Source organism: Parasteatoda tepidariorum, chromosome 12 (assembly GCF_982258835.1).
Source record: "Parasteatoda tepidariorum strain Cologne lab strain chromosome 12, Ptep-v5.0, whole genome shotgun sequence".
NCBI classification, from domain to species: domain Eukaryota; kingdom Metazoa; phylum Arthropoda; class Arachnida; order Araneae; family Theridiidae; genus Parasteatoda; species Parasteatoda tepidariorum.
Genome location: NC_141766.1, coordinates 10,291,528 through 10,318,276, shown reverse-complemented (window position 1 = coordinate 10,318,276; position 26,749 = coordinate 10,291,528). Strand labels below are relative to the sequence as shown.

The window sequence follows — 26,749 nt, the reverse complement described above, 5'->3', positions numbered from 1 at the left end:
GTCTGATAACCTATATGTATGATTTTTTTGCATGTCTGTTTAAACGATTGAATGGGTAATAAGAATAATCCATATAAAATCTGATATAAAACAAATGTTTTGAAGACTGGTGTTTTGCAAAAAGCATTTATTATATCTTTCAAGATTGTAAACGTAAGTTTGAAAATACGCTTAACAAATGCAAAGATTCAGGGGAAATGGTGTTTTGTTAGTTGAAAACTTAAAAACCATGTGTCAAAAAGATAAGTTTGAATGTGTTCAGCCTTCTTTAAATAAGCTTTACAACACTCGAGGGATATTTAATAATAAGCCAGTACATTTTTAAATTGCCTAGAACCGTGTTTTGTGAAAAATACTAAGACTTCCGTGTAGATAATAATAAGTTTTTGTGAATTGTGCAATTAAATTCTTATGTGTAGTGAATGCGAATGTAAAGATTCTAGAAGCATGTCTGGAAACAATTCGAAGGAACAGTTTGGTGCAAAAATTTAACTTTGAAAACAGTCTCAAACTCTATATTTATATAAAAAGCACCTTCTCAAAATTACTGTGAAAACTAATAGCTATCCAATGGAAGGTGGAGCTGAATTTGATTTGCAACCTTTAAAAATTAGAATTTTTTTTAATACTAGAAAATCACTAGATATCATAACTTTTGTTTTTGGTGATAAATTCGTGTTTTTAAAAAGGGCACATCTGTAAAAAAGCAAATGAAATTGTTTTTCAAAAATGCTGATAAAAACAAATCGTATCATTCTTGTAGTTTTGGATCAAATTTAATTTGTGAACTAATGTTGAAAATCCAATAAATGTAATAAAAAACTTAATAAAAATAAATGTCATAGAAAACCTAATAAATATAGATGCTATGATATCAAGCATTTATTTATCAATGGATATCATTTGTCTGTAAATTCATTAAATCGATAAAATAGTTTTAGATGAGAATTGATTGTATTTAGATAACATCTATTTCCCGAAATAATCTAATAATTTTGATCAGAAGAGATTTAAAATCATTCCAAGTAAAAAGAATATCCATTTATTATTATTCTCAAGTTGAGTTTATTCGTTAACATCTGCACGTTATTTAAGAATAAATTATTGCATTGAATAATATGTCATAGATAATATGTACTTCCTGAACTTTGACTTGAGTAATTACTTTTTTGTGACATCCGTTAAAATTTCTATTCATTTCTGTACCTTTATATTTTGCAATAAATAAAGAATTCATTTTAAAATAAAAATAATGAAAATAAATGAGGTAGAGGAAGTAAATTGAATCTTTACTGGTAGTACAATTTGTGACGTCAAATAATGACAATAATTCTATTCACCTTCGTGAAAAAACGGATTTCATCGACTTATAAAAGCTGTTTTTTAGAGTAAAAAGAAGTGTTAGCGATGCTTGATAAAAAATAATAATGGAAAAACTGATTTTTTATGTAGATCAAGATAGTGAAATCTGTACAAACATGGAATACGAGCGTTTTATCACAGTTATGGGTCGTTTAGGCAGAAATATAGCCACCATTTAATTTTGAGCAGCAGATACTTACGCATGTGATACAATTTGTACGTACCACAAATACGTACGTACGTGTACAGAATGAACATTACAAATGTTAGTATATTAGTCTAATGTGTATATTGCCGGTAAATTCTTTTTTATCTTAGGCATAGATTAAATTGGAAATTTTAGAAAAATAGGCGTTACGTATAATCGGCATTTGAAAACATCATGCTCGTTTAAGATGATGAAATATTCGTGTTTAAAAATAGACATAGGCTTAAAAAACGTGCTTGAGCATATGGGCATAGCTTAGGCAGCGCGTTTGAGGAAATGGGCATAGCTTGAAGAGCTTGGCTGAGGAAATGAATTTAGTTTTAGCAGCGCGTTTGAGGAAATGCCCATGGCTTAAACAACACGTTGAAGGAAATGAACATAGCTTAAAATGTGAGTTACTGAAATATAGTATATATATAGCACGAGTATATATAGCACAAAACGCGTCTTTCCAATGTTCAGCAATGAAACAAAATTGTTAGCATCTGCATTATTTTTGAAGCGCATACTAAATCAATGTGAATGTCCTCTTAGTTTCTGTAAGCACAGCGGATCTATGTCAATTTTTCAAGCACGAATTTTTGTGCTATGTCTATTTTTTCAAATGCGCATTTAGTCCATTTTTTCAAATGCGCATTTTAAGTAAATGTTATTACATTCGCTTTTCAAGCTCTACATTTTTAAACGTACATATTAGCCTTGTCTATTTTTTTTTTAATTTTCTTGAACTCAGTTTTGTCAAAAATTAAACTTTAGTGACAGTATGCTTGAAAGTAAATAGCGGTACAGAAAGTTTTAAGCTATGAGAATATCTACAAGCAAAACCGATAGACTGAATTTGTTATATATTTGAATCAACATATAGTATATGTACTGAACAAATGTACGAAAATCTTACCAACAGAAACCAAGCATAATTACAGGGTTGTGCAATTCGCATATTTCAAAAATAAATTAAGGTTAATATTCAAAAATAGAAACCACTGAAGAAAGTGTTAAAAATTTTAAATCAGCAATCTCATTGCAGTTAAAACCAATTTCAAAATACCGAAATTGTGTATTCTGATTTTCATATGAAACACTGCTGCAATAATATTTTGTCGGCTAAGGAGTTTCGAAGGTTGAAGTTCCACAGCTTCAAAAAAAGTGGCATTCTGGAGCTATCATTGCATACTAGCCACTTTTACTTTCCAGACAAACTGGTGCCAATCGATCTGGAGTTAGTCGGGCTTAAAGCCACATCCAAGGACCGAACTCCGGTCCTTTACAATGTCAGCTCAGTGCCTTAAGCCATATTTCTACATGATGTAAACAAACTTTCTTTGCGTTTTTTTAAAATTATTTTAAATGAATAATTATTCGAAGTAACTAATTTTTAATACGTACCCTTTTTTCGTTTTTGTGTAATCTTTTTGTTGATGTAACACTTTGGACATACAACACAGGCTGTTATCAAAATAACTATTATTAGAAGCATTGTACATCCTGACAGAATGATTAGCTTCTCAATATTTGTTAAAAAAAACATGGATCTTGTTAAAAGATTGCAATATTAGGCTGCTTCACCCTAAAAAGTAGAGAATGGATTTTAATTTGCATTTGAGACATTAAAAATATTAAATTAAATACTTTAAGTTAATTTAGAAAATGCAATTATGAGAAATAATTTTTTTAAATACTTCTAACAGGACATAAAAAGTGAATATAATTTTAAGCTTGCTTCACATTAAACAGAAAACGAGGAGTACATCACTTGGAAAAATCGTTGGAGAATGTTATTGCTCTATCTAAGATAATATTAAAAGTATAAATTTTTATATTTAGGGAATACCAAAAAGGGCAATGCTGACAGAGTTATTTTATGAATTTTTTTTGTTAAAATAATAGAATTTTGTTAAATAAAGCAACGGAGTTTGCTTGTTAAAATAACAGTACTTATTTGCTGAAATAAACAGTTCTATACTGGCACACCAGCTGAATTTTTTTCCTTAAATTTAACAGTTTTTCTTTACCATGTACCGTTAGGTAACTGATACCACTTTTTCTGGGTAAATTTTGGACGCTGAATTTATCGACACTGTTCTGAGTTAGTTGTTTTTCAAGTCACAAATTCCTTATTCTAATGAAGTTTTAGATCAAATATTTAAATACTGTATGCGTTCTAAAGATATGTTTATTAGCTTTAACTTATATTGAAATGAATTTCATCTTTAATTTACACGTTGCACAACTTTAATTACCGAACTCGTATTTTTAAAACAACTGTTTACATACACTGTTGGTTTACTTTATTGATGGTTTATTGTTGTCTGATTTATTGTTGGTTTACTTTATTAATGGCTTAATTCATTGACTATAATTTAATTTAATTTTTATTCCATATCTTTGAATTCATTGCTTTTTTTGTGTGTGGAATTAAAAGAGCCACCATTTTTTCCCGCAAAACTGAATTTTGTTACCCCAGAGCCAAACTAGGATAGTAGGAGGGGACACGTCAATAATTGCCCCTTAATAGAATGATTTTATGGAAATATTGAAAAATTGTAGTCTCTGATTTAACGAAAATATTGAAAAACTGTCATTGATTTCGCTATTCTACTACGTTATTTATAATATTTTTTAGAAAATTGTAAACATTCTTTGATAACATAAGTATATTATGACCTAGACCTAGTATATTATGACCTTAATTGACCTAGACACGTTTGTATTGTTAGAGGAAGCGTTTCTTCTATGAGTTGTTCAGGAAACCCATAAACAAGTGGCTAACGTAAATTTTGTCGAAACTTATAGTATAAATAAATATAACTATAATAGTATAATAAATATAACTATAATAGTATAATAAATATAACTATAATAGTATAATAAATATAACTATATAGTATAATAAATATAATGAATAAATATAACTCATAATCTCTATATTCCTGTGGACAGGAATATTAAAATTTTAAGAATTTCACAAAGTCTTAATTGGTTAAAAAATATTCGCAAAGCTATCAAATTAAGTTGAGCTCACACAAGAATGAAAGTGCTTATCAATGTATGGAATGTTAAATAAATTGGTTTACTGTTTTGTTAAGATTTCATGTTAGATTATTTGAAAAATATTAACGAATTTTATCTTTAAGTGTAGTGCTACGTAAAGTGGAAAAAAAATGAACCAGTGTGAATAACTTTTGATCTAAACATTGGTTCTTCATGTTCTAGGACTCAATCTTAAAGGTTGGAAGGAATGGTCTTAAATATCGTAACTTAAAGTATCGGCCGCACTAATTAAGTGTGACTGATATTTTAATCAGACACGAAAACGTTCTTTCTCAGAATAAACCTACCTTTCATTTGGCGGATTCTGATTTTTGGCCCCCAATGTATTGGGGGTAGCCGCAATGTGGGAAATATGGTTCCAATAGTTTGGAGAGGAGAACTATCCAAAATTTGGACCCCTTAGCGTTAATCACACTTATAGTGCATTTCACCATAATTCGAGAATTTTTTAAGAAAATTGAAAAATTTGCATACAATTATAAAATTCGTTTATCCAGAAATAATTCTTTGAAAAATTAGTTTTAAGTGAATAATAATTATTTATTTTATTCCTTTATTTAATAATGGTCGAAAAAGTTTTGACTGTAAGCTATGTAAGTTTATAAATAATTTTAAGAAAATTAATTATACATTATGAAATACAAAATTTGAGCAAAATCGGCCGAATAGTTCCTGAGATATTGAATCTTTAAAATACGATTTTTTTTAAAATTCAATTTCTCAGGAATTATTCAACAGATTTCGCTCAAACTTTGTACTTTGCCATGTAAAATTACATTCGCTAAAATGATGTAAAACTTTGTATATCTTAGAATTTAATTTTTTACTATTAATACAATAAAAATCATAAATACTTATAACCAGTAGTTATACTTCAAATGTAATTATCTTTGAATAAATTAGTTTCATAATTGTGTGCAAATATTTTTCGATTCACTTAGAAATTTTTGAAACCAAGTTCTAATTTAATTATTTTGACCAAACTATTTGGTGCATTTTTCCCAGATTATGGCTAATCCCTGTGTTTCGGGGGTCAGAAATCCGAAAACGTAGAGAAAAAGATGTTTGTTCAGAGAAAGTACGTGTTTGTGTTGGTTTCCGTAACTTAAAATATTGTCTACAGTAATTAAATAGCATACTTGAAGAAAGAAGATTTATACCATTTTAATGTTTCTTGATCAATCAAATATTCAGTTAAAATGATTAACAAAAATAATGAAACTTAGAATATGATTTATTTTAAATTTTAATGACAGTTTCTTTATAATAAGCATAATTGGGAGATTTAAGGGAAATTTCACTTTGTTAAATTTCAATGTATTAATTTATATCTACGAAATATTCCTTCTCGCTCCCGTGATATTGACGGGCTGGAGTGTTCAGTAGTAATGCTCCAATAGGAATAAAACTATTTAATTTCTTTTGCCCGGAAAACATTTTATTTCTCATTTTACACACCATATAGCAGTACCAGGATATTTTTAAGGTAATTGTAAATAGTTAGTTTATTTTAAACTAGATACTAGCACTAATCAAATACGTGTATTTGGCAAAATAGACACTTTTATCACAGTTTTCTTGAAAATTAACCGATCGTTAAGGGGTTAAGATGAATTATAACAGATAGAAATCAAAGATAAACCATAATAATTAAAATATCTTATTATGGTTGTGGGTTTTGCACGGATCTACAATTGGATTTTAAAATAATCGTTCATTAGAAATAAGAGAAACTTTTGGAAACAATTTTCTTATTTAAACATTTCCAGAATCAAAATATTGAAGATTTTGAACACAGTTCTGAATACAGTACACAGAAAAAAATCCAGTTACATATCCAATTTATTTTATAAAATAGTTTCGCAGTAATTTGATGCTTTATATTTCTTTTACTTTTTCTGTCTGAATTTTTCATGCAGAGTTTTGCTCAGAAAGATACGGAATTCTAACAAATCCATATGGTTTAAAAAAAACTTACTTTTGTATCTTTTATTTGGTTGTTTTCGTCTTGTGGCTACGTAGCACGAACTCTACATAAAATGTTGAAAAATGGATTGCAGAAACTGAAAAAGATAATACTTTTTTCTCGGAATAAAATTCCGAATATTTCGGCAGGCGGCATGGTTTGCATTTCACTCAAATATATTTCTAGAACCACAGATGTATGGCTGAAACATATAAGGTTTCTTTATAGGTAAAAATGTCCCATATATTCGGATGCCGAATTGCATCACTTGGAAATAGTTTTCAGAGATTTGGTTTTTATCACTATATTCTACTTTTTCTTTTTTTAAAAAAAGCATGATATCTATATAAATTTGTTTTCATTGCTCTTATTCATGCTACATAACATTTTATAGTTATTACAGTGTTTTAAAAATTGGAAATAGTGAAATAACAATCTGCTATAGCAATAAAGTATAGGTTTTTAACTTATAGGTTGAAAAACTGGAGAAATTATGTTTAAAAAATTTAAAAATAAGTTGTAATATCCGTTGGATACTTTTGCAAATTACAGCTTCAGAGAACCTTGAATCATATCATCGCACAGTGGGCCAGAAGACCATGATTTTTGGCCAAAAGTCAAAATTAAATTTTCAACTAAAATATGCGTAGACAGTTTCAATATCGCCCAAATTAAGTATTCATAATCATTTCAAACATTATAATTTACTTTTTGGACCGACGAGAGTAAAATGTAGTGAAAAATATGTTTAAAATAAATTCTTTCAATGTAACTTTTAAATTCATATTTCAGAAATATATATAGGAATTTCACCTTACTGTTACATTTTTATCACAGTATTTAAACTGAAATTATAGTACAATTTTTCAATTTGTTGGATTTGTTAATACTCTTGACAAACTTATAGTTTATATCTTATCATTTGACATTTTACAATATTTGACTCACTTTCGAAACTTATCTCCAAAAAGTTCCACGAGGTAATTAGCTAAACTTTTTTGTTGTTGTCTTCTTTGATGCTTCTTCTTTCGAAAAAACCTGCCCCATTTTGCCCATATTGCAAAGGTGGACTAAATATATCAAAAAACAAAAATTATGTGTTTTCTCATGTTTTCGCGTTATTTTGTAATTAATTAGCGTTATTTTGTGATATTACTTCGGAAATATAATTTGCTTTTCATTTTTAATATAAAATTACGAAAATTATTATATTTTCATTGCTATATTTAATTATTTAAGCGTACTATATTTTTTTTAAATTTCTGCTCGCCCTATTTCAGCAGCCATTTTGTTTTTTTTCCCTTGTATTTTTAGTGTATTTCAAAACTTCAACTATGAATTCAATTTACCTGCACATAAAAACCCCCAAATTTTGAAACAAATTTTATCGAAATATTAATTTTGGCCACAAAACCTTGAACGCTGGCTCACTGTGCATCGGGCTAATCTGCTTTAAATTGAATATGATGTCAAGGTTAACCGTATTATCGTGCAATTTGAAACCTCTTTAACTTGATTACATGATAATATTGTTTAAATTAAACGGAAATGTTATTCAAATTGAACGAAAATATTCTTTAAATTAAACGGATATATTGTTTAAATTGAAAGGAAATATTGTTTAAATTGAACGAATATATTGTCTAACTTGAACGGATACATTCTTTAAATTGAACGAAAGTATTGTTTAAATTGAACGGTAATATTGTTCAAATTAAACAGAATTATTGTTTAAATTGAATGGAAATGTTGTTTAAATTGAACGGAAATATCTTTTAAATTGCACGGAAATATTGTTAAAATTGTTCGGAAATATTAAAATTGAAAGGAAATATTATTCACATTGAACGGAAATATTTGTTTAAATTGTTGGAAAGATTACTTAGATTGGACGGAAATATTGTTGAAATTAAACATAAATATTGTTTAAATTGAACTGAAATGTTGTTAAAATTGAATGGAAATATCTTTTAAATTGCACGGAAATATTGTGAAAATTGTTCGGAAATATTATCAAAATTGAAAGGAAATATTATTCACATTGAACGGAAATATTTGTTTAAACTGTCGGAAATATTGCTCAAATTAAACATAAATATTGTTTAATTTGAACGGAAATATTGTTTAAATTAAACATAAGTATTGCTTAAATTGAACGGAAATATTGTTTAAATTAAACTGAAATATTGCTTAAATTGAACGGAAATATTGTTTAAATTGAATGGAAAAATATTTTTCAAGTTGAATGAAATGGAGAACAATTTAACACTATATAAGGATTACAGCTCATTACATGATATACTTCAAGATTTCTATAATATGGTTCGACACTGAACCAAATTTTTTGACCAGAAAAAAAAATAAAAAGAAAAAATCAGTGGTAGAAAGCGAACGAATATTGTACTTTACGCATAGCTTTCCCAGAAGATTTTCTTTTCATATTTAAAATGGTATCAAAACCCATGTTTTTACATTAAACTTTTTAAATTATAATAATAATTATAAATGAGTTTTACTACCAATATATATAAATAATTGCAACAAATATTAAAACTCATGTAACTCTTTACGAAAGCAAATTTCAACTTGATCAAAATAAATATAACTTTTTAAGTGAGATTGTTTTGTCGATAACTGTTTTACTACCATTTGGAAAATCTATTGTCGGAAAGAGTGAAAGATGCTTGCGTACAAGTTTAAATAAACATTTATGCATGTGGTGTTATTCTTATAGGACTCAAAACGTATCGTTATTATTACTTGGTTTTGAAGAATTCTTTTTCAACAGGATTATAATAGAAAATCGAGCCTTTAAAAAAATAGTCATCAAAAATTATAAGTCGGATTCGTTGCATTTCTGTTATTAAAATAAATATCTAAATTGAACAGGAAAATTCTTTTTTACAGTAAACCTTTGAAATTTAAATAAAGCTTATGTTGAAAAAAAGTAGACTGATTACTTGAGTTTCATGGTTGAATAAATATGAATCTTTTGCTATTATTGAAATTATTTATTGATTAAAGTAAAATATAAATTTAATACGCAGTCATTTGTAAAATCTGAAATGATTGGAAAAATAGAAATTTTTTTGAAAAATAATATTCTTATGCTCATTAAAATTGTTATTTTTTTAACGCGAATCTTACATGCAAATGAAATTTCTCATTTTAATTTGTCAACGTACGTAAAACGATAATTTTTTTTTTTTTTTTTTTTTTTTTTTTTTTTTTTTTTTTTTAGTTTTGACATGCAGATAATTCGGGCTTAGTAACAATAATTGAACAAATTCCTTTGTTGATTTTAACTTTTTATTTGACTTTCAGTAGCGTTAAGAATTAAGGAATAAAATACTACAATAAATATGCAATTTTAAGTTATCGCACTGTAAAAAAAATCTGTTATATTTATAGAGCACGCTAACCGCTCGGCCAGGTGGCCGAGCGGTTAGCGTCCCTGACTGCAAAGCCATAGGCTGCGGGTTCGAATCCCGCTCTGGGCATGGATGTTTCTCTCTCTCTTTGTGCTGTCCTCTGTTGTGTGTATTATGTGTGAATGTGGCCCACCCTATAAACGGGTTTGTGGCAGTGTGGCGTGGGCAATGTTGCTCGCCTCCGTGACTTTGGTTCACAGGTGCCCACTGGGTAACGCGAAATGAGCAACAATTCTGGCATAGTATAGGCAAAAGATTGAAAATTCAGTGTCTGCCATTGAAAAAAAAAATATTTATAAAAAAACCTGTCAACTGGAGTGCCAGTATGAAACTGTTTATTTCCAGAAAACACTGTTATTTAAAAACGGATGCCAGTTTTTTTAGCAAATAAGTACTGTTATATTTGCAAACAACTCTGTTTATTTAGCAAAACAGCTCTATTATTTTACCCAAAACTCTTATTTTAACATAAAACTCTAGTATTTTAATAAAAGAACTATACAAAATAATTATGTCAGAATTGTGGTAGGATCGAGCAGAGACCAGAAATAGCATGACCAGTCAACGCCGCTATTCGAACCCGGGTCACCTTATTGAGAGGCGAGCTCTCTGTCCCCTGAGTCAAGGTAGTTCTAGAGCTTGGTTATTTTATTTTATTTTATAACCATCATTGAGCAGCCAACTCAATTTTTGGGCTTATGACTACTAATGTTCAACTCTGTAGCCTTGTAATTTTGAACTCAATCCAGAAGACAAAGGAACTTCCGGATCAGGTATTGGGAGAAATTTGCCTTCTTTGAGGAGGACTTTTGGATGGAACTAACCAGCATTTGTGTTACATGGAGAGGAAGACTACGAAAACCTCCCACGGTTTATCAGACGGCAAAAGGGACTCTAACCCATCATCCGTTTCCCACTGACATATTTCGCATTAGCACTGCGGTCTGTGCAAGCCAGATGCTGATTCCTATCAACCAGCCATCCCTGGGATTCGAACCCGGTTCACTTAATTGGAAGGTGAACGAACCCCAGAGGCTCAGGGGATAGTGTTTTTGGTTATTAATAAAATTCTTATGCTGTTTTATTTTAAGTCTTACTTATTGAAATTATATTAAATGTAAAAACAATTAAAACTAGATTGTCAGACCATTAAAAAATGTCTAAGCTTACTGAAAAACTATATCTAAGGACAGATAATAATCAGCTCGCAATTTTATTCCTACGATGTTCGAAACCATAAAAGAATTTCTAAAAAGTAAGAGCAAGTATAGAAAATAATCGTAAAATGATTTGAAAAAAGATAAAGTTATTAGATTGTTAAAAAATTTCTTCAGCACCCTTGCAACATTCCTTGCTGAAAGATCACATTTATAGTAATAACGTATCAAACCCGAAGTTCAGTTTTATCCAAAGCCATTTAGAGTCTATTGATAAAAGTTTAAACCAAGAACAACAAAGAAGAACAAAACAAAATGAAAATTCATAAAAGTTTTTCATAAAAGTTGTTAAAGAAAATTCGTAAGAATTTTTGCAAGTGTCGCAGAAATTTTTAACTACCTAATATATTACTTTAAGCACAACTGAATGGCAAAAATTGAATTTCAAACAACGCTTTTAATCCACTTGTGATTAGGATGAAAAACAGAGAAAAACTTGTGAGAAAAACTTACAACAGTCAAATATACGAGAAAGTCTGTAAAAAAAATGGGTAATATTGTTCGGGTAAGTATTAAAAAAGAATCTGTATTTATCTTTAAATATTTTTTTGCTGTAAAAATGTTTTTTTTTCTATAGAATTTACAGTTGCATTTTACAGAACATGCTTCTAGGATCTTCTCATATTTCAATATTGTCTTTGTTTTTTACTCTTAATTATTTTTAAATCCTACTAGATGCTTTTGTTTACTTAAAAAGGATTGAAAAAGTATTTTTTAACAATAGAATTATACCATATGTGTTTAGACAAAGTAATTAAGAAAACTATTTTAATTGTAATCCGTTATCAATTTACATAAATTAGTATTAATAATATGAAATTCTTAGACTAATAGTGAACCATTGCCGCAACAGGTTGTCAAAGGGTCATGGAGGTTATCCACTATTTCACAACCAGCGGCATGATAGTGGTAATGTGGTCAGAACTACGCTCAATCCACCTATACTTATCGGACGAGCTGGTAACTCTTGATCTGAAGATAGTGGGTTTCAAGTTGCCACTGGGGATCGAACCCCAGTTCTTCGCACTGAGCTCTCGAAACTCAAAACTAATGGAAACAAGCGCGATAAATTATTTTGAAAATATATTTTTTTTTTACCTTTTCAAATCCAGAGCAAAATATTCAAATTTATTTTATTAGCAGACAAAATATTTTACTGCATAATAGGTTGTATAAAAAGGGTTTATGTTACATATTTGTGAAATCTTGAGCCTAGCGTTGAGATGTACATCCAAGGAAGTATATTTTTGATAGCCGATATACAAGTAGTAAGTTCCACAATATTTGTTAAAATTTTTTTTAAATACAGTTCAAAATTTATGGTAACGAACAAAAATAAGCTTGTGCTATTAATTTCAAGATTTATTCAATAAATCCTGAAAACACGTGAATGACATATTCATTTTATAAGAAGACATTTAACCTCCACCTGATGTAATGCAGTTGTGTACACAGCTGTAAAAGATTCAGTAAAAAAACTTTTTAAGTCATCCTGTGGAATGTTCTTCAATTCCAGCAATCTTAATGACTTTGATATCTATATACCTTTAGCAAATTGTTTAGTTTTTTTAAGCGATAAGTCTACAAAAGATTTGGCTATAGATTATGGTAAATGAATCATCTCTTCAACCTCCGAAACAAAAGAAATTGATACAGGTACAGCAGTAAAGGATGCCGAAGTCATTTAAATACATCAATGTCGGAATTAAAGGACATTTCGAGCAGGGACATTAAAAGTTGACGCTGAAACTTTCACATCCAGGTACAGAAGTACAGTACACGAAAAGTAAATTGCTACCTTAAATAACTTTTGATATAATCTCACGAGTTAGGATTCAATTTTAATCTGATGATATTTTAAGTAAAATTGCATGGATTTATCTTTGGATAAACGATAGGTTTATAGGTGTGTGCAATCCATTTCCAATTCACTTTAAAAGTTCTCGGCTCCTCAGTAGACTGATTGTAAAGACACGGTTCCCAGTAGAACACTGAAGTCAAGCATCACTGGCTGCTGTCAGTAAGCTGGTGGGCGACCACTTTGATCAGCCTGCGTAGTGGCCGAGAGTGAGAGGTATCGATCCTCGTTAAACTATTCCACCGTAAAGTGCTCGACTTCACGCGCAGGTAGTCTGGCTACCAAAGTGGATGAGCCATTCCCTCTGCTGAGGATCAAAATTGTGATGGCATGTCTTCGGATCTTCCTCGGGGATGTTTCCCCAGACGATCGCCAATAGCCCATTGTTTAGCTCTAGTGAAATGTAAATAAATAGATATTCAAATTTCATTAAACTTTCTTTATTTTTGACGAAACAGTTTCCTGGTATTTACTCCGACCAAGCATTTCATTAGTGTGACGAAATAACTGTCGTCACTTCTTCCAGGAAACAAATTTCGTCAAAATTAAAGAAAAAAGATTGTATCTAATACTTACTATATCGCGGTTAACATAGAGGTAGATGATTGTCAGCCGAACAGCACAAGAAAGCCAAATTGAGCAGAGAGATAAATTAAACCCGTGCCAGAAGCGGAATTCGAACCCGTGATCCTTCTGATACGTGGCCAACTCCTTGACCAACATACAGCCCCATTCGGTTTGGTCCGTTGCTTTATTTTCTATCGTCTAGTCTTTACTCTAGATTCGTCATTCAAGTTAACAATCTCACATAATGTTTCGTGTCGAGGAAACATTTTCGTCATCAAATTTAGAGTTCACGTGTCGTCACAAATTCCGTGAATTTGTGTCGAAATGATTCTCAAAATTAACGAAATACAGCTCCAGAAGTACTGAATCATCAAAAGGGTGAATTTTGTTTCTGAGAGTGCGAGTTTTCCTTAAGGCAACTGTTACTGACTAATAGTGTTCAGAGCCCTAATGCACCTATATTCAAGCAATGCTACTAATGGCACTTTCTAATGCACTATTTCCCCAAACTTGTCCAGATACTTAATGGAAGTCACTTAAAATACCTTTTTCGGGTTTGAAGGGATTCTTTCTCCCTATCTTAGCCTTACATGAATATGTTGTCTGAAAGTTTGTTACATTTTCTTATTAGTTTTGGGCTCATTTTTTAATAAACAAAAGTTTTCTCAGAAACTGTCGTTTAGAATTTGATTGGTTGGTTTAATTGCTTGATACTTAATTTGCTCAATTAATATAATGAAAATAAAAAAAATTCCAACAGAAAATAGAGTTTGTTTATTTATGAAAACAAGAAATGCTAGTACAATTGAATAGGGAAAACAAGTAAAAATTGATAAAATGATGTATCGTAAACTTTTTTGTGATTCCCATTACTGTAGTTATCGGTTATTTTGGCGATTTTTATTTCAAAGTTGAAAAGTTCATCACAATTATATATATTTAGATTAATTTAATGAGATTTTTTGATTTAAAAGATGTTATTAATGTAATGGTGATATTTTTAAAAACTCTCCTTTTAATGATATATGTTCCAAAAATGTCCAATCGAATTTATTTTCTTTTAAAAGACTCAAAGTCATATATTTATTTCAAGAAGTTTGTGTATCGAGTCAAAATTTAAAAAAAAAATCTTTAAAATTGTTTTACCTGCATGAAGGGACCCCTTATATTGATAAAATTCTGAAGAACATTATAGTTATTATTCATTGAAAAGATATAAAATGAAAGAATATGCTGAATCTTTAAATAAATAACTGTTCATAAAATTCTAATTTATAATCAAAAGTAGCACACTATATTAACGTAATAGTGTAAAATATTAGCCTAATCCTAAAACAAATAAATGAATAAATAAGTAGAATATTATCAAAATATAATAAAATAACAAATGAAATAAACAAATAAAAAAAAGCAAAATAATAAATTGACTGAAATAAAAAAATAAAATAAAAATGATGAAAACTAAATGAAATAAAAAAATAAATAAAATAAAAGCAAAATAAAAATAAAAGAATAAATAAAATGAGTAAATATATAACGTTATAGTCTTTTTCACTTCATTTAAAACATTCTGCATACTAGTAAGATTTTGCCTTGATTTCTCGCATAACTTAGATTGCATTATAATAGATCATGTTTTGGAGTATATTATGACTTATTAACTTATATCCGTATTCATGAATCTATGTAATAATTCGCTGCAAACATGCCTAGTCACGTTATGGTGTGGTTAAATGGAGAAGAATCAATCATTCATCATGTAGTTCACAAGCAAGACACATTTGATAAATTTTTATATTACCCTCTAGAACTTTATCTCATAAACATATTTATCTCATTAATATGCTGAACTGAACCAAAGACAATTCATTTTCGAACTATTTGCTTTCATTAATGAAAGCGCAACAGTGATTGTTTACGAAACAGAATTGTTTTTTAAAGTAAATGCATTGCATTATGAATTAAAACATATTTAAATTGTATATATTTTCTTAACTTCTATATTTAAACTAAGTAATATAATAAGTTTTCGGAGGTATGACTAACGGTTGGTCGATGGTGTAAAGTTTCTGAAATGATTTGTTAACATCATGTTCATTAAATTTTTCAGTTTTCGTCAAGCTTATTTAAAACTTTAGCAGTGTGTGGAATAGATTGAGTCTAAAATAGGATTCTTAATAGGGCGAATGGGGCAGAAAAGAGATACTCTATAGAACTAATATGAAACTCTCACAATTATTGAATCAACGTGATGCACTCAACATAATACATTTAATGCAAACTCTCAAAACAATAAAGCTAATATACGATACTCAATATAAGCCTAATATGTTATTTTTTCTTATATTCGACGCATAAAACCGAATAATGCGTAATCATCAAAATAATAAGGCTAATATGAAGACCTTTTGAGATTGGCTTTGCGAATGTAAATAAAGTCCTTAATATTAGATAAATAATGTATGGTTGGTCATTATTTTGTAAGAAATAGGACACATATCATGAACTTAAGGAAAATGTAAAAGAAACCATTTGAAAATTATATACCTTTATTCTTTTACCAAGTAAAATTTTTCTTTAGCAATTTAATGACGTAATAATTTAAGTAAATGATTTTAATAGGGTTTAATTTATTATATATAAAAGAGTTGTTTAAGCATTTAATATGTTTAATATAAGTTATAACTTGTATTATTAAATTCAAGGAGTAAATGAGGGACGTGTTTTTAGTTGTTTTGCTGCTTTATTTCTAGGGCACTCATTATTTTTAATTCAAAGACAAATAGGGAATAAAATGGATTAATAATAGTTTTTATTTTGTTCCAAATTCAAAAGTTAGAATAATAGTTTTCATATTAGTCCTCGGACGACGATATCAGTTGTCAAATCAATCAAACAATGTAGAGATTAGCATCTGACTAAATTGTTTATTACTGAATGAAATATTTTTTTATTTAATAGTATTAGAATTTATTATTAGAAAAGTTTGTTTTGTATATATACAACAAGTCAACCAAGTGCTTTAACACAGGGAATTAAGAAAAGAAAAAAATAAGTAGAGTTATCCTTTTGAAACAGAATTTTTATTAAACATATTTTTTATAGTTTTTTCATTGTATTGTATTTATATAGATCAACATAAGTGAGAAATGTTATATTTAGCATTTTAATAGTTTATGGTTATAAAATACAGCATGAAACTCCCGTGTCTTTGTCTGCGTTATCTTTCAAACATGGCTCACTTCCAAGTAATATTTTTTTTAAATTTGCACTCATTTGCAGTTATTTAGATCTAAGAGAATAGTTATTTATCGCTGACATTTTTTAAATTTAAGAAATCAATTATAAAAATCTTTAAATATGAGTAAATCTTTAAATATGAATGAGAAAATTTAAGCAATCATTTTTGCATTTTGTATTTCAGTACAAATATAATTCCGATAATCTGACAGAAATTTCAGTAAGTATTAGACTGTTTGTTATAATAAGAAATATAAAAATTAATTTTTCCTTTTAATTAGAGCGTTAGAAAAAAATATATATAAAAAGGAAATTGGTGTCCCATTTCCGTCAAATGGTTAATCGAGTCATCTAGTGAAGTAATCATATTGATTAGCTATACTTTGGCTTAAATTCCAAATTAATTATTATTAGTAAAAAATGAATTAAATACGGAATGAAAGTTTTTCTTTAAAAAATAGATAAATTTACACTCACTGATGCTTAAGTTCAGTCAGTGTAAATCTAATTAATTTAATAGTTATTTTCAAGATTATTTTGTATGATAATAGTAAATATTTTTATACCAACTAGAAAATTACTAAAAAAATGCTACTTGAAAATTGTTTTGTTTCATTTGAGAAGGATGAAATATCTTTTGATTGATTTCCAACAACAACGGCTACAGTGTTCTTCCGAGTAAACAAATTTAAGCATCCAGCTGAATTTTGTAAAAATGTATATTTAATTGAAACCCAATATTAAATGAACAGTCGTTTCTAATACAATTACAGCTTTTAAGTATATATAAATTTGGTTGAAAAGAAAAAAAAATTACGAGACTCATTATTCAAAACAATCTGTTTTATTTGCTTATTTTTTGTAAAATAAAATCTTATCTGCTAGTTGTGGTTTTCATATTTAAAGCTGCGTCTATCATGCTTCTTCGATGTAGTAATATCTATTAATGAGCCATACATCAAACCAAACAATCTTAAACCATTAGTAAACCATTTCAATAACAGCTCGTTGTGGGCCAGTAGGAATCATAGAAGTTAAGGCTCCACATATTGTAAACAACGGTATGATGGTTACAATGGGGTCTGTATTGCGCACAATCCCGCCTTTACTGCCGACAAGCTGATTCAGATCTATCTGATGCTGGTTAAGCTTCGAGCCGCCACTGAGGATCATACCTTAGTCCTTCACAGACAGCTCAGTGTCCTTAACTACTGAACCTTTACGTTTGTAACCGTAGTGGTGACTATTCACCAAAAATTTTAATAGTTTCTAAAAAAAAAATGGCTCAAGAAAAATGATGTTTATTTTTTTGCCTCAGATCTTAGTCCTGTTTCTATGCATGAGAACCATGACGGCTCAGGGTATAGAACGTCCGCCTTCCAATGAGGTGAAAAGGGTTCGAATCCCAGCCGTAGCTGGTCGATACGAATTCCGCATTCGGCTCTCACCGACAACAGTGCTGATGTAAAATATACTTAGTTGTAGATGGATCATTGGTTGGAGTTCCCTTGCCGCCAGGCTAATTGTGGGAGGTTTTCTTGATTTTCCTGCCCATGTAACGCAAATGCTGGTTAGCTACATCAAAAAGTCCTTCATGGAGGCAAATTTCGTCCAATACTTGATCCACGAGTTATCTTGTATTCTGAATTAGGTTCAAAGTTACAAGGCTACGGCGTTGATCATTAGTAGCAGTAAACCCAAGAGTCAGCTGTTCAACTACGGTATTAAAATATAAAATAAAATGTATGCATAGGAGGGGAGAAGGATGGTTGAAACTCCTCATATATTGAAGGAATGGGGAAAATATTTTGGTGTCAATGTTTTGATTCGAACCTCGTTCGGTCGGTCATTAGATTGACGACTTATTTTTCGCATACCGCATATATATACTAAATATTACGTTCACCGCATATATATATACACCCTTGTGCAAATTAATTGAAAGAAACTTTTTTTTTCGTGTTTTTTAAAGAAGATGTTTCGGGGTTGTTTCGGTTACAATGAGGTTGGACCTTTGCAGCCTATTGACGGTATGATGTGCTCTGAGCAGTACATTACTATTCTGGGTAAAAAAGTTGTTCCAGAGTTGAAGAAACGATACCCTGATGGAACAGGGTTTTTTCAACAGGATTTAGCTCCTTGTCATACGTCCAAAATTGTCAAGAAATTCATGTCTGAGAATCAAATTGAGACATTGGAATGACCAGGGAACTCTCCGGATATCAACCCAATTGAGAATCTCTGGGCCATATGCAAGAATCGCCTATTAAATATGGACTGTACAACTATGGAGAAGCTAATCACGGCGTTAATTCATGTGTGGTACAAGGACACAATTATATAAATGACTCTAAAAAATTAGTGGAATCCATGCCGAATCGTGTCCAAATGTTAATAAAGTGTCATGGAGATCATATTATGTACTAAAACTTTCTGAGTTTGTATAAATTTAAATAAAATAGCATTTTCTCTTAGTTTTCAGAATTTATTGAGTTTGTTTCAATTAATTTGCACAAGGGTGTATATATATATATATATATATATATATATATATATATATATATATATATATATATATATATATATATATATATATATATATATATATATATACTCAAGATTACACGTATGGTGGGAGACCACAATATGTCTCCGTGGTGGAACATTACACAAATAAGCAAATTTGGTCATACGATTATCTAGATGGGTGAACGCAAGATGTTTACCTCTCCAGTTAACGTTTATATGGAATAGTTTCGCTCTACAGATTCCACGTAGAAGAAAATTAGACCTGATAATTTATTCAGATTCAGTTTGTTGCTTATATCATGCTGAAGGTACACTAATGGGCTATTGATAATGGCCAGATATATAAAGGGGACATCGGTGTCAAATCTTTGTCAAAAGGTTAAACCAAAGCATGGAATGAGTAATTCTAAGAAAATTCATGCCTTTCCTAACATTTGATTTTCCATTCCTAATATAAAAATATCGTATAATATTACATAAGAAATATAACATAGTATTGTGGGATCACAAATTCATCTCCGTCATATTAAAAATAAGATGTGTTTACTTTAAAACTTATAATTGCATGAAATGGGTAATTTCATTGAAACCCATGCCTATTCATGAAATTTTATTTTCTATATCTGATATAAAATATAAACTTATAGTATAGTAAGTATAATATAATTCTGGAAGTGTTACTACTTCCGAAGTAGGACATTTCGGTTTCGTCGTTTTGGTTCCATCATTTTGGTCTCGTTAACGTTACTTTTTTAGCCATTTTTGTTTTTTTTCTTTCAGATATTGAAATTTAAAAAGAATTACCAAATGAGCAAAAAATTTTAAGGGAAATTGTAATGATTTTTATTTCGATTTTCTTGAATTTCGCCTGCAAACTTTTTATACAAACTTTTTTGCTATAGCCATTATTTTTCAACGAAGAAATTAATTAAAAAATTACCAGATTTGCACTTGTGGAAGTATTAAGTACTCCACTCCCTATTTAATTGTTTATTTGATTACAAAACTTTACAATCATAATTCATTAATACATAATAATTAAAAAAATTACATAAATAATGGAAATATATTTTCAGAATTCATATGTTTAGAGGGGGGGGGGTTGTTCTCAACAACCCTCCACAGTTGAACCATTGATAGAATGGGAAAAAAAGGAGTTAAAAACAAAACTCAGATTTCTCAATCCCATAGTTTAAGTTTTAAATACTTAATAACCATTCAAAACCCCCGGTTTTCTATCAATAGCAATAATAAATAAATGAAAACCATTCAAAACCCCCGGTTTTCTATCAATAGCAATAATAAATAAGTAAAAACCATTCAAAACCCCCGGTTTTCTATCAATAGCAATAATAAATAAATAAAAACCTTTCAAAACCCCCGGTTTTCTATCGATAGCAATAATAAATAAATAAAAAATTTAGAAAACTAAAAAAACGTATTTAAGGACGATTAGAATATAATCGCTGTAATAAAAAAATTAGGAAATGGGATGGAACGCCCATAAATAACTGAACTCCATAAAATAAAAATATTTCCCTAAATAAATGATCCCTGAAAATTTTGCCGAGAATTAATTATAGAATCACATGAAAAAATTTAATGGAAGTATAAGTTAAAAAAATAATTGTAAAGAAATTTTGGTGAAATATAGTCTATTTTTTACAAGTGTTCTTAAAAATCAGTTTTTATAAAAAATTTATTCTAGCAAGCAAAGTTTGAATGAACCGGCTGATTTTGTCTGACAACCACTTCGCCTTTTTGCTCTAAGACAACTTAATTTATACAAAAATGTGTTTAAATAAAGTAATAGAATATAAATACTAGTTTTAAAGCTGTGCAAGTTAAAAAATATCATTATTACATACATAAATCAATTTGACTAATTTGTAAACAATTATTAAAATACTTCTGTTCAAAAAATGCGCCCTAAAAACAGTTTAACCACATTGTTATTTTAAACCACATTGTCTAAATTTTTTTTTAATTGTTCATCATGGATTTAGGGGTAAAACGGAGCTATCAACTTTACCAACCTGATGGTTTTATCAAACTGATTCTGTAATTTATATAGAAAAATGAATATAAATTAAGTAAAAGAATATAAAAACTAGTTTCGAAGCTGTGTGCGAAAAAAATACTACTTAAATGAAACAATTCGACTAATTTGAAAACATTTATAAAAATACTTCTGTTCAAAACATTTTCACTAAAAACTGTCATTTCAAAGTACATTGTCTAAAATACGTTTCGGTTGTTCATCACAAATTTAGAGCAAAAACCAAACAACCAATTTTACCCACCTGATGGTAAAATTGGTAGCTTCGACCTGATTCTGTAATAAATATAAAAAATGAATATAAATAAACTAAAAGAACATCAAAACTAGTTTTGAAGCTTTGTATGCCGAAAGATCTTTATTACATACATAAAATAATTTGTCTCTTTCGTAATCATTTAAAAAATATACTTTTTTTCCAAAAATTTACCCTAAAAAATGTCATTTTAAACTACACTGTCTAAATTTTCACCCGTATTTAGTGGTAAAACGAAGGAACCAGTTCTACCAATCTGATAATGACGCATTACATTAATTACTACCCTTGAAAACGTAAGAAAATTTTATAACACTTACCTTATCAACATATCTGACCAAAAAAAAAAAGCAACAGATAGAAGAAAAGTTATGTACAATCCTTCGAAATGGAGTTTTTACGTGATTGTGTTTAGAGAATCGCTTTCAAATGCCCCTGCTATTTCATTCGTGATTTAACGCTCACCTGTTTCGTGAGCACACGATCTGCTGACGCTGAAGGCAGCTGAATACTCAGTGCCGAGATATTTACAAAATTATTTCGAAAGAAGAATCGAAAAATTAAAGGAAAGCGTTTAATGTTTACATTTTTGTAGGAGTATAATGAGCGTTGTTTTTATGAGGAATAGAGCGCTCGAGTTTAACTTTGGAGTAGGTAGGTTTTGCTGCTTCAGTGAGATTTTAGTGCGCAATGGTAGAAAGTATTGTTTCTCTATTGTTTTGATCCAAAAAGACAAACGCTCTTAAAAGTTTGAAAAGATGAAAATATGCAATAAATTCTTTTAGGAGTCTATCGATAATATTGGTTTTGTTATATCAAAGTATTACTGTTGTGAGAATTTATATCGTTATAAAAACAGTGATGTATTACGGGGACCGGAAAGTTATGTCGTTTCGGAGCATTAAGTATTTGTTAGTCTTAAAAACCAATTCATTTATTTTCGATCCATTTAGAGTTATTTTCGATCCGACATTGAAAGGTTGTTGCTAACGAGGGTGAATACATTGTTGCTTACAAATGAAATCTTGATAGCAAATATCAGATGCACCAAAACGACATTACTTTCCGGTCCCCCTAATATTTTCCATTTAATGTAATTTCATCATATAAAAATGTTTTCAAATTATTTTTGATGCAATATTTTTCAAAATATATTGTTGGAAATAGTTGGAAATAGAAGCAAATTGTTGGAAATAGAATTAACAAAAGCTCATGGTATTAACCCTTTGACGCAGATGAGACATTGGTGTTCCTTTTTTATATATTTTTTTCTGGCACTCTAATTACTAGAAATAACATATTTCGATAATTTTCAAATATAAAAAAAATCTAATAATTGCGAAAAAAATCTGAAAGATTTTTGAAATTATATTTGTACTAAAATATAAAACCTAAAAACAAGTAGTTTGAAAAAATTTTTATTTATTTTCAAAAATTTATCAATAGCTGATTTTGTAAATTAAACAAATTTCAATGATGAATAACTGCTTCTCTTAGATCTAAATAATAACAGATAAATGTAAATTAAAAAAAATTTTGTATGGAAATGAGCCGTGTTTAGAACATAATGTAAAAAAAGACACTAGTGTTTCCTGTTGTACTTTTTAAAAATAAATTGTTAAAATGCTAAATATAATATTTTTCATTTAGTTTGACTTAATTAATGCAAAATAATGATAAAGTATGAAAAGTGTGTTCAATAAAAATACTGCGTCGAAGGGATAATAATACAACCACAGTTTTATTAGTCAATTTATGTAACATTTTTCTTATTTAATGATAATGTGATTTAACTTTATTAATCAAATAATATGAAAAAGTCATTTATTTAATGTTATATGTAATGAAATTTTTAATGTTAATGTAATGAAATTTTGTGTCCAGATTGTATAGGTTTGATGCTTTAATTAGAGCATAATGATTACAATATTACTGGGCAGGGTTTTAATGCTAAAAAAAACAATGTTAAAAGTTTGAATGGGAAATTTTTTTAGATGTGCTGCTTTTCAATATTGATTTTATATTTTGAAACTGTCACTCTTCCGTGAATTCGTAGGTTTAATATAATTGTTGAAAGACAAAAACTATTAATCATTTATTTGTCATTTAATTTAAATTATAGTTACTTACATAATATAATAATATTTCATATTATTTTTGATGCTATGAGTTTTAAATTATATGGTAATTGAGTATAGTTGCAATTAAAGTTATTGACATTAACCATGCAGTAATAGTTCTTTAAATTAAATATTTAATTCAACTTTAATACTACTTAATTTTATTAATTAAATTTTATAAAGAAATTTTGAGATCATTATTATTAGAAAGATTTATAAGTTTGTATTAAGTGTTAAAAATAGTTAGAAACATTTTTAGTAATTTTTATTTAACTAAGTGATTTTAATTAACTTAAGTAATTTTCATTTGTTTTGTTATTTTAAGTAAATACACTTGAAATTTAATTATTCTCATTTCTATATAATAGTAAAAACGTGTTAGTTTTCATTATTTACAAATAAATTAAAATCCTAAAAAGGAAAAACTTATTTTAAAATGAATCAGCAGTATTACAATAATATACAGATAAGTAATATTACAGATGTAAATATTACTTCAGATAAGCTTTTGAAAAATTAGTTCTCGTACTTATGGTAGGCCAACATTTTGATTTTTATAACTTTATTTATTTTGTAAGTCGGAATATACAGTAATAGCAAAATATCTTTAAGCTTGTACGAAATTTTGGTCTATAGTAATTAAGTTACCACCATCTTTTTGAGGTAAACTAAATACATTTTTAAGCACAGAACTGTAGTTATCGTGCAAATAGTTTATAAGATCTGCAAAATAACATTTGTTTGGAAGAATTGTTGCGAATATATTACTAAAAATGTAATTTTTTTTTTAAATGATGTTTTTATAGTTAAGTCATAAATGAGCATGAAAATATGTGAGGTCAGTATACAAACAAAAAATTGAAAAATATATAAATAAAAAATAAATAAATAAAAATAAATAAATAAAAACAAAAATTAATTAAAAAAAAGTAAAAAACTGTAGTTATTGTGCAAATAGTTTTATAAGATCTACAAAATAACATTTGTTTAAAAGAATTGATGCGAATATGTTACTAAAAATATGTTTTTTTTTTAAATGATGTGTTTTTGAAATTAAGCAATAAATGCGCCTGAAAATATGTAAGGGCAGTAAACAGGCAAACAAAAAATGAAAAAAAAAATAAATAAATAAAAAATAAATAAATAAATAAATAAATTAATAAATAAAAATAAACAAATAATAAATAAATAAAAATAAATAAATAAACAAATAAAAATAAACAAATAATAAATAAATAAAAATAAATAAATAAATAAATAAAAATAAGTAAATAACGAAAAGTAAAAAAAAGTAAATAAATAAAAATAAATAAATAAATAAATAAAAATAAGTAAATAACGAAAAGTAAAAAAAGTAAATAAGTAAACAATAATTAAATTAAAAAATGCATCCAAAATAAATAAATAAAAATAATAAATAAAAATGAATAAAAAAATAAGTAAAGAATAAATAAATAAAACTATCACAGTTAAAAAGAACAAAAAAAAAAATGTGACGACAAGCACTGCAAACAAAACTTAGTTTTCCTGCACACTAAAAATGGTGGGAGCTATGCACCAAAATATTTTGCACTATAGTTTTTATTGACTTTTTAAATTTGTTTATGCAAGAATTTTACACAATTAAAAATGGCTTAGCGTCTTTTAAATTTGAGTTTCTTCAAAGATTTTTCATTAAAGTTAAAAATAATATTCCGTTTAAGATATTTACTTTTTAAAAAACTACATAAACATAAACTTTTTCTTAGAAAAAAGATTCTACTTTTCCTTTTAACAATGTATCCAGCTCATTTTTATAATTTTTCTAAAATCAGGAATATGAAGCAACACTCTTTAAGAGAACGAATTTTTAGTATTCCACCGTTGTTCTTGAAAACAGCTCTATTTTAAAACCACATACCTTAATATGTTACATTTTTATATAAATAAAAATTTACTTTTATGAGCCGTGAATGCTAGTATCTTTTTGAACTTGATACGTGACCGAAATATTTGCGTTCTTTGACGCCAAATTTCATATCTTTCTTTCTTTTCTTTATATCAAAACATTGTCAAACTGTTACGTTTTCTTAAAAGCTATTACTATAAATTTTTAAGTGACTTAAACTTGCTTAAAAAAAGTTTCGCGCGTGTAACTTTGCTTTATATTTATATTTCCAAAGCAGTTTATCTGGTGTGTTTCGTCTTAAAAAAAGATATTTTAGAATGTTATAACCAAGGCTTTAAACATCTATTACACAGTTCGTAAAATAAGCTTTTAAAAATGTTTTGAACCCTTGGATAAATTCTTCTTTAGAATGCATTGAGCAGCAATAGTATACGTGAGGAAAATGTTTCTTTTTAAGAGACTTTTTTTCAGTCAAGGATTTTTAAATGTTTTCATAAACACCGAGAAAGAATTACCAGAATATGGTAAAATGCAACATATTTTTGGTTTGATAGAAGCATCAAAAAGCTTTATAATTTTTCCCGAAGGGCTTTAGTAATTAATATGCAAATAAGGTTTTTATAATATGTGATAAAATCTGATAAATGTGGTGAAATTCGGTAAATTTATCACCATACTTTAGAGCATGGCATAAAAATGATTTATTCGCTTAAACTTGCTTCTCAATTTTGTATTTTTATACTTAATGTGTGGAAATAAGAACTATAATTTTTAAAAGACAAAATTACTGATAAAACGTACCCTTATGAATGTAAAAATTAAGCATCAATGAGTGGTTTAAATACTAATATTTACGTTTCTAATATCAGAATTATGTTTTATTTTTACAAGAAATGACATTATCACAGAGTATAATAATTTTATCAGAATTTTTTTCTCCATGTAGTTGTAAAAGCTGGACGTAGAAAACTTATAATTGAATAAGTATAATCCAAAA

The 26,749-nt window shown here is 28.2% G+C and overlaps 1 protein-coding gene across 2 annotated transcripts in view; it reads right to left on the bottom strand.

The window, feature by feature from the left end:
• LOC107452609 (synaptotagmin-C) overlaps positions 1-22,431 on the bottom strand; it is a 226,477-nt gene extending 204,046 nt beyond the window's left edge. The window contains exons 1-2 of one of the 2 annotated variants that reach the window (XM_087156015.1): positions 22,065-22,431; positions 2,957-3,137 (exon numbers count right to left, since the gene is read on the bottom strand). In XM_087156015.1, coding sequence (XP_087012141.1) covers positions 2,957-3,098 — 142 coding nt within the window. In that variant the 5' untranslated portion in view covers positions 3,099-3,137; positions 22,065-22,431. The remainder of the gene's footprint in view (positions 1-2,956; positions 3,138-22,064) is intronic. The other variant, XM_087156016.1, reaches the window with a different exon arrangement.
• Between the last annotated feature and the right edge of the window lie 4,318 nt (positions 22,432-26,749).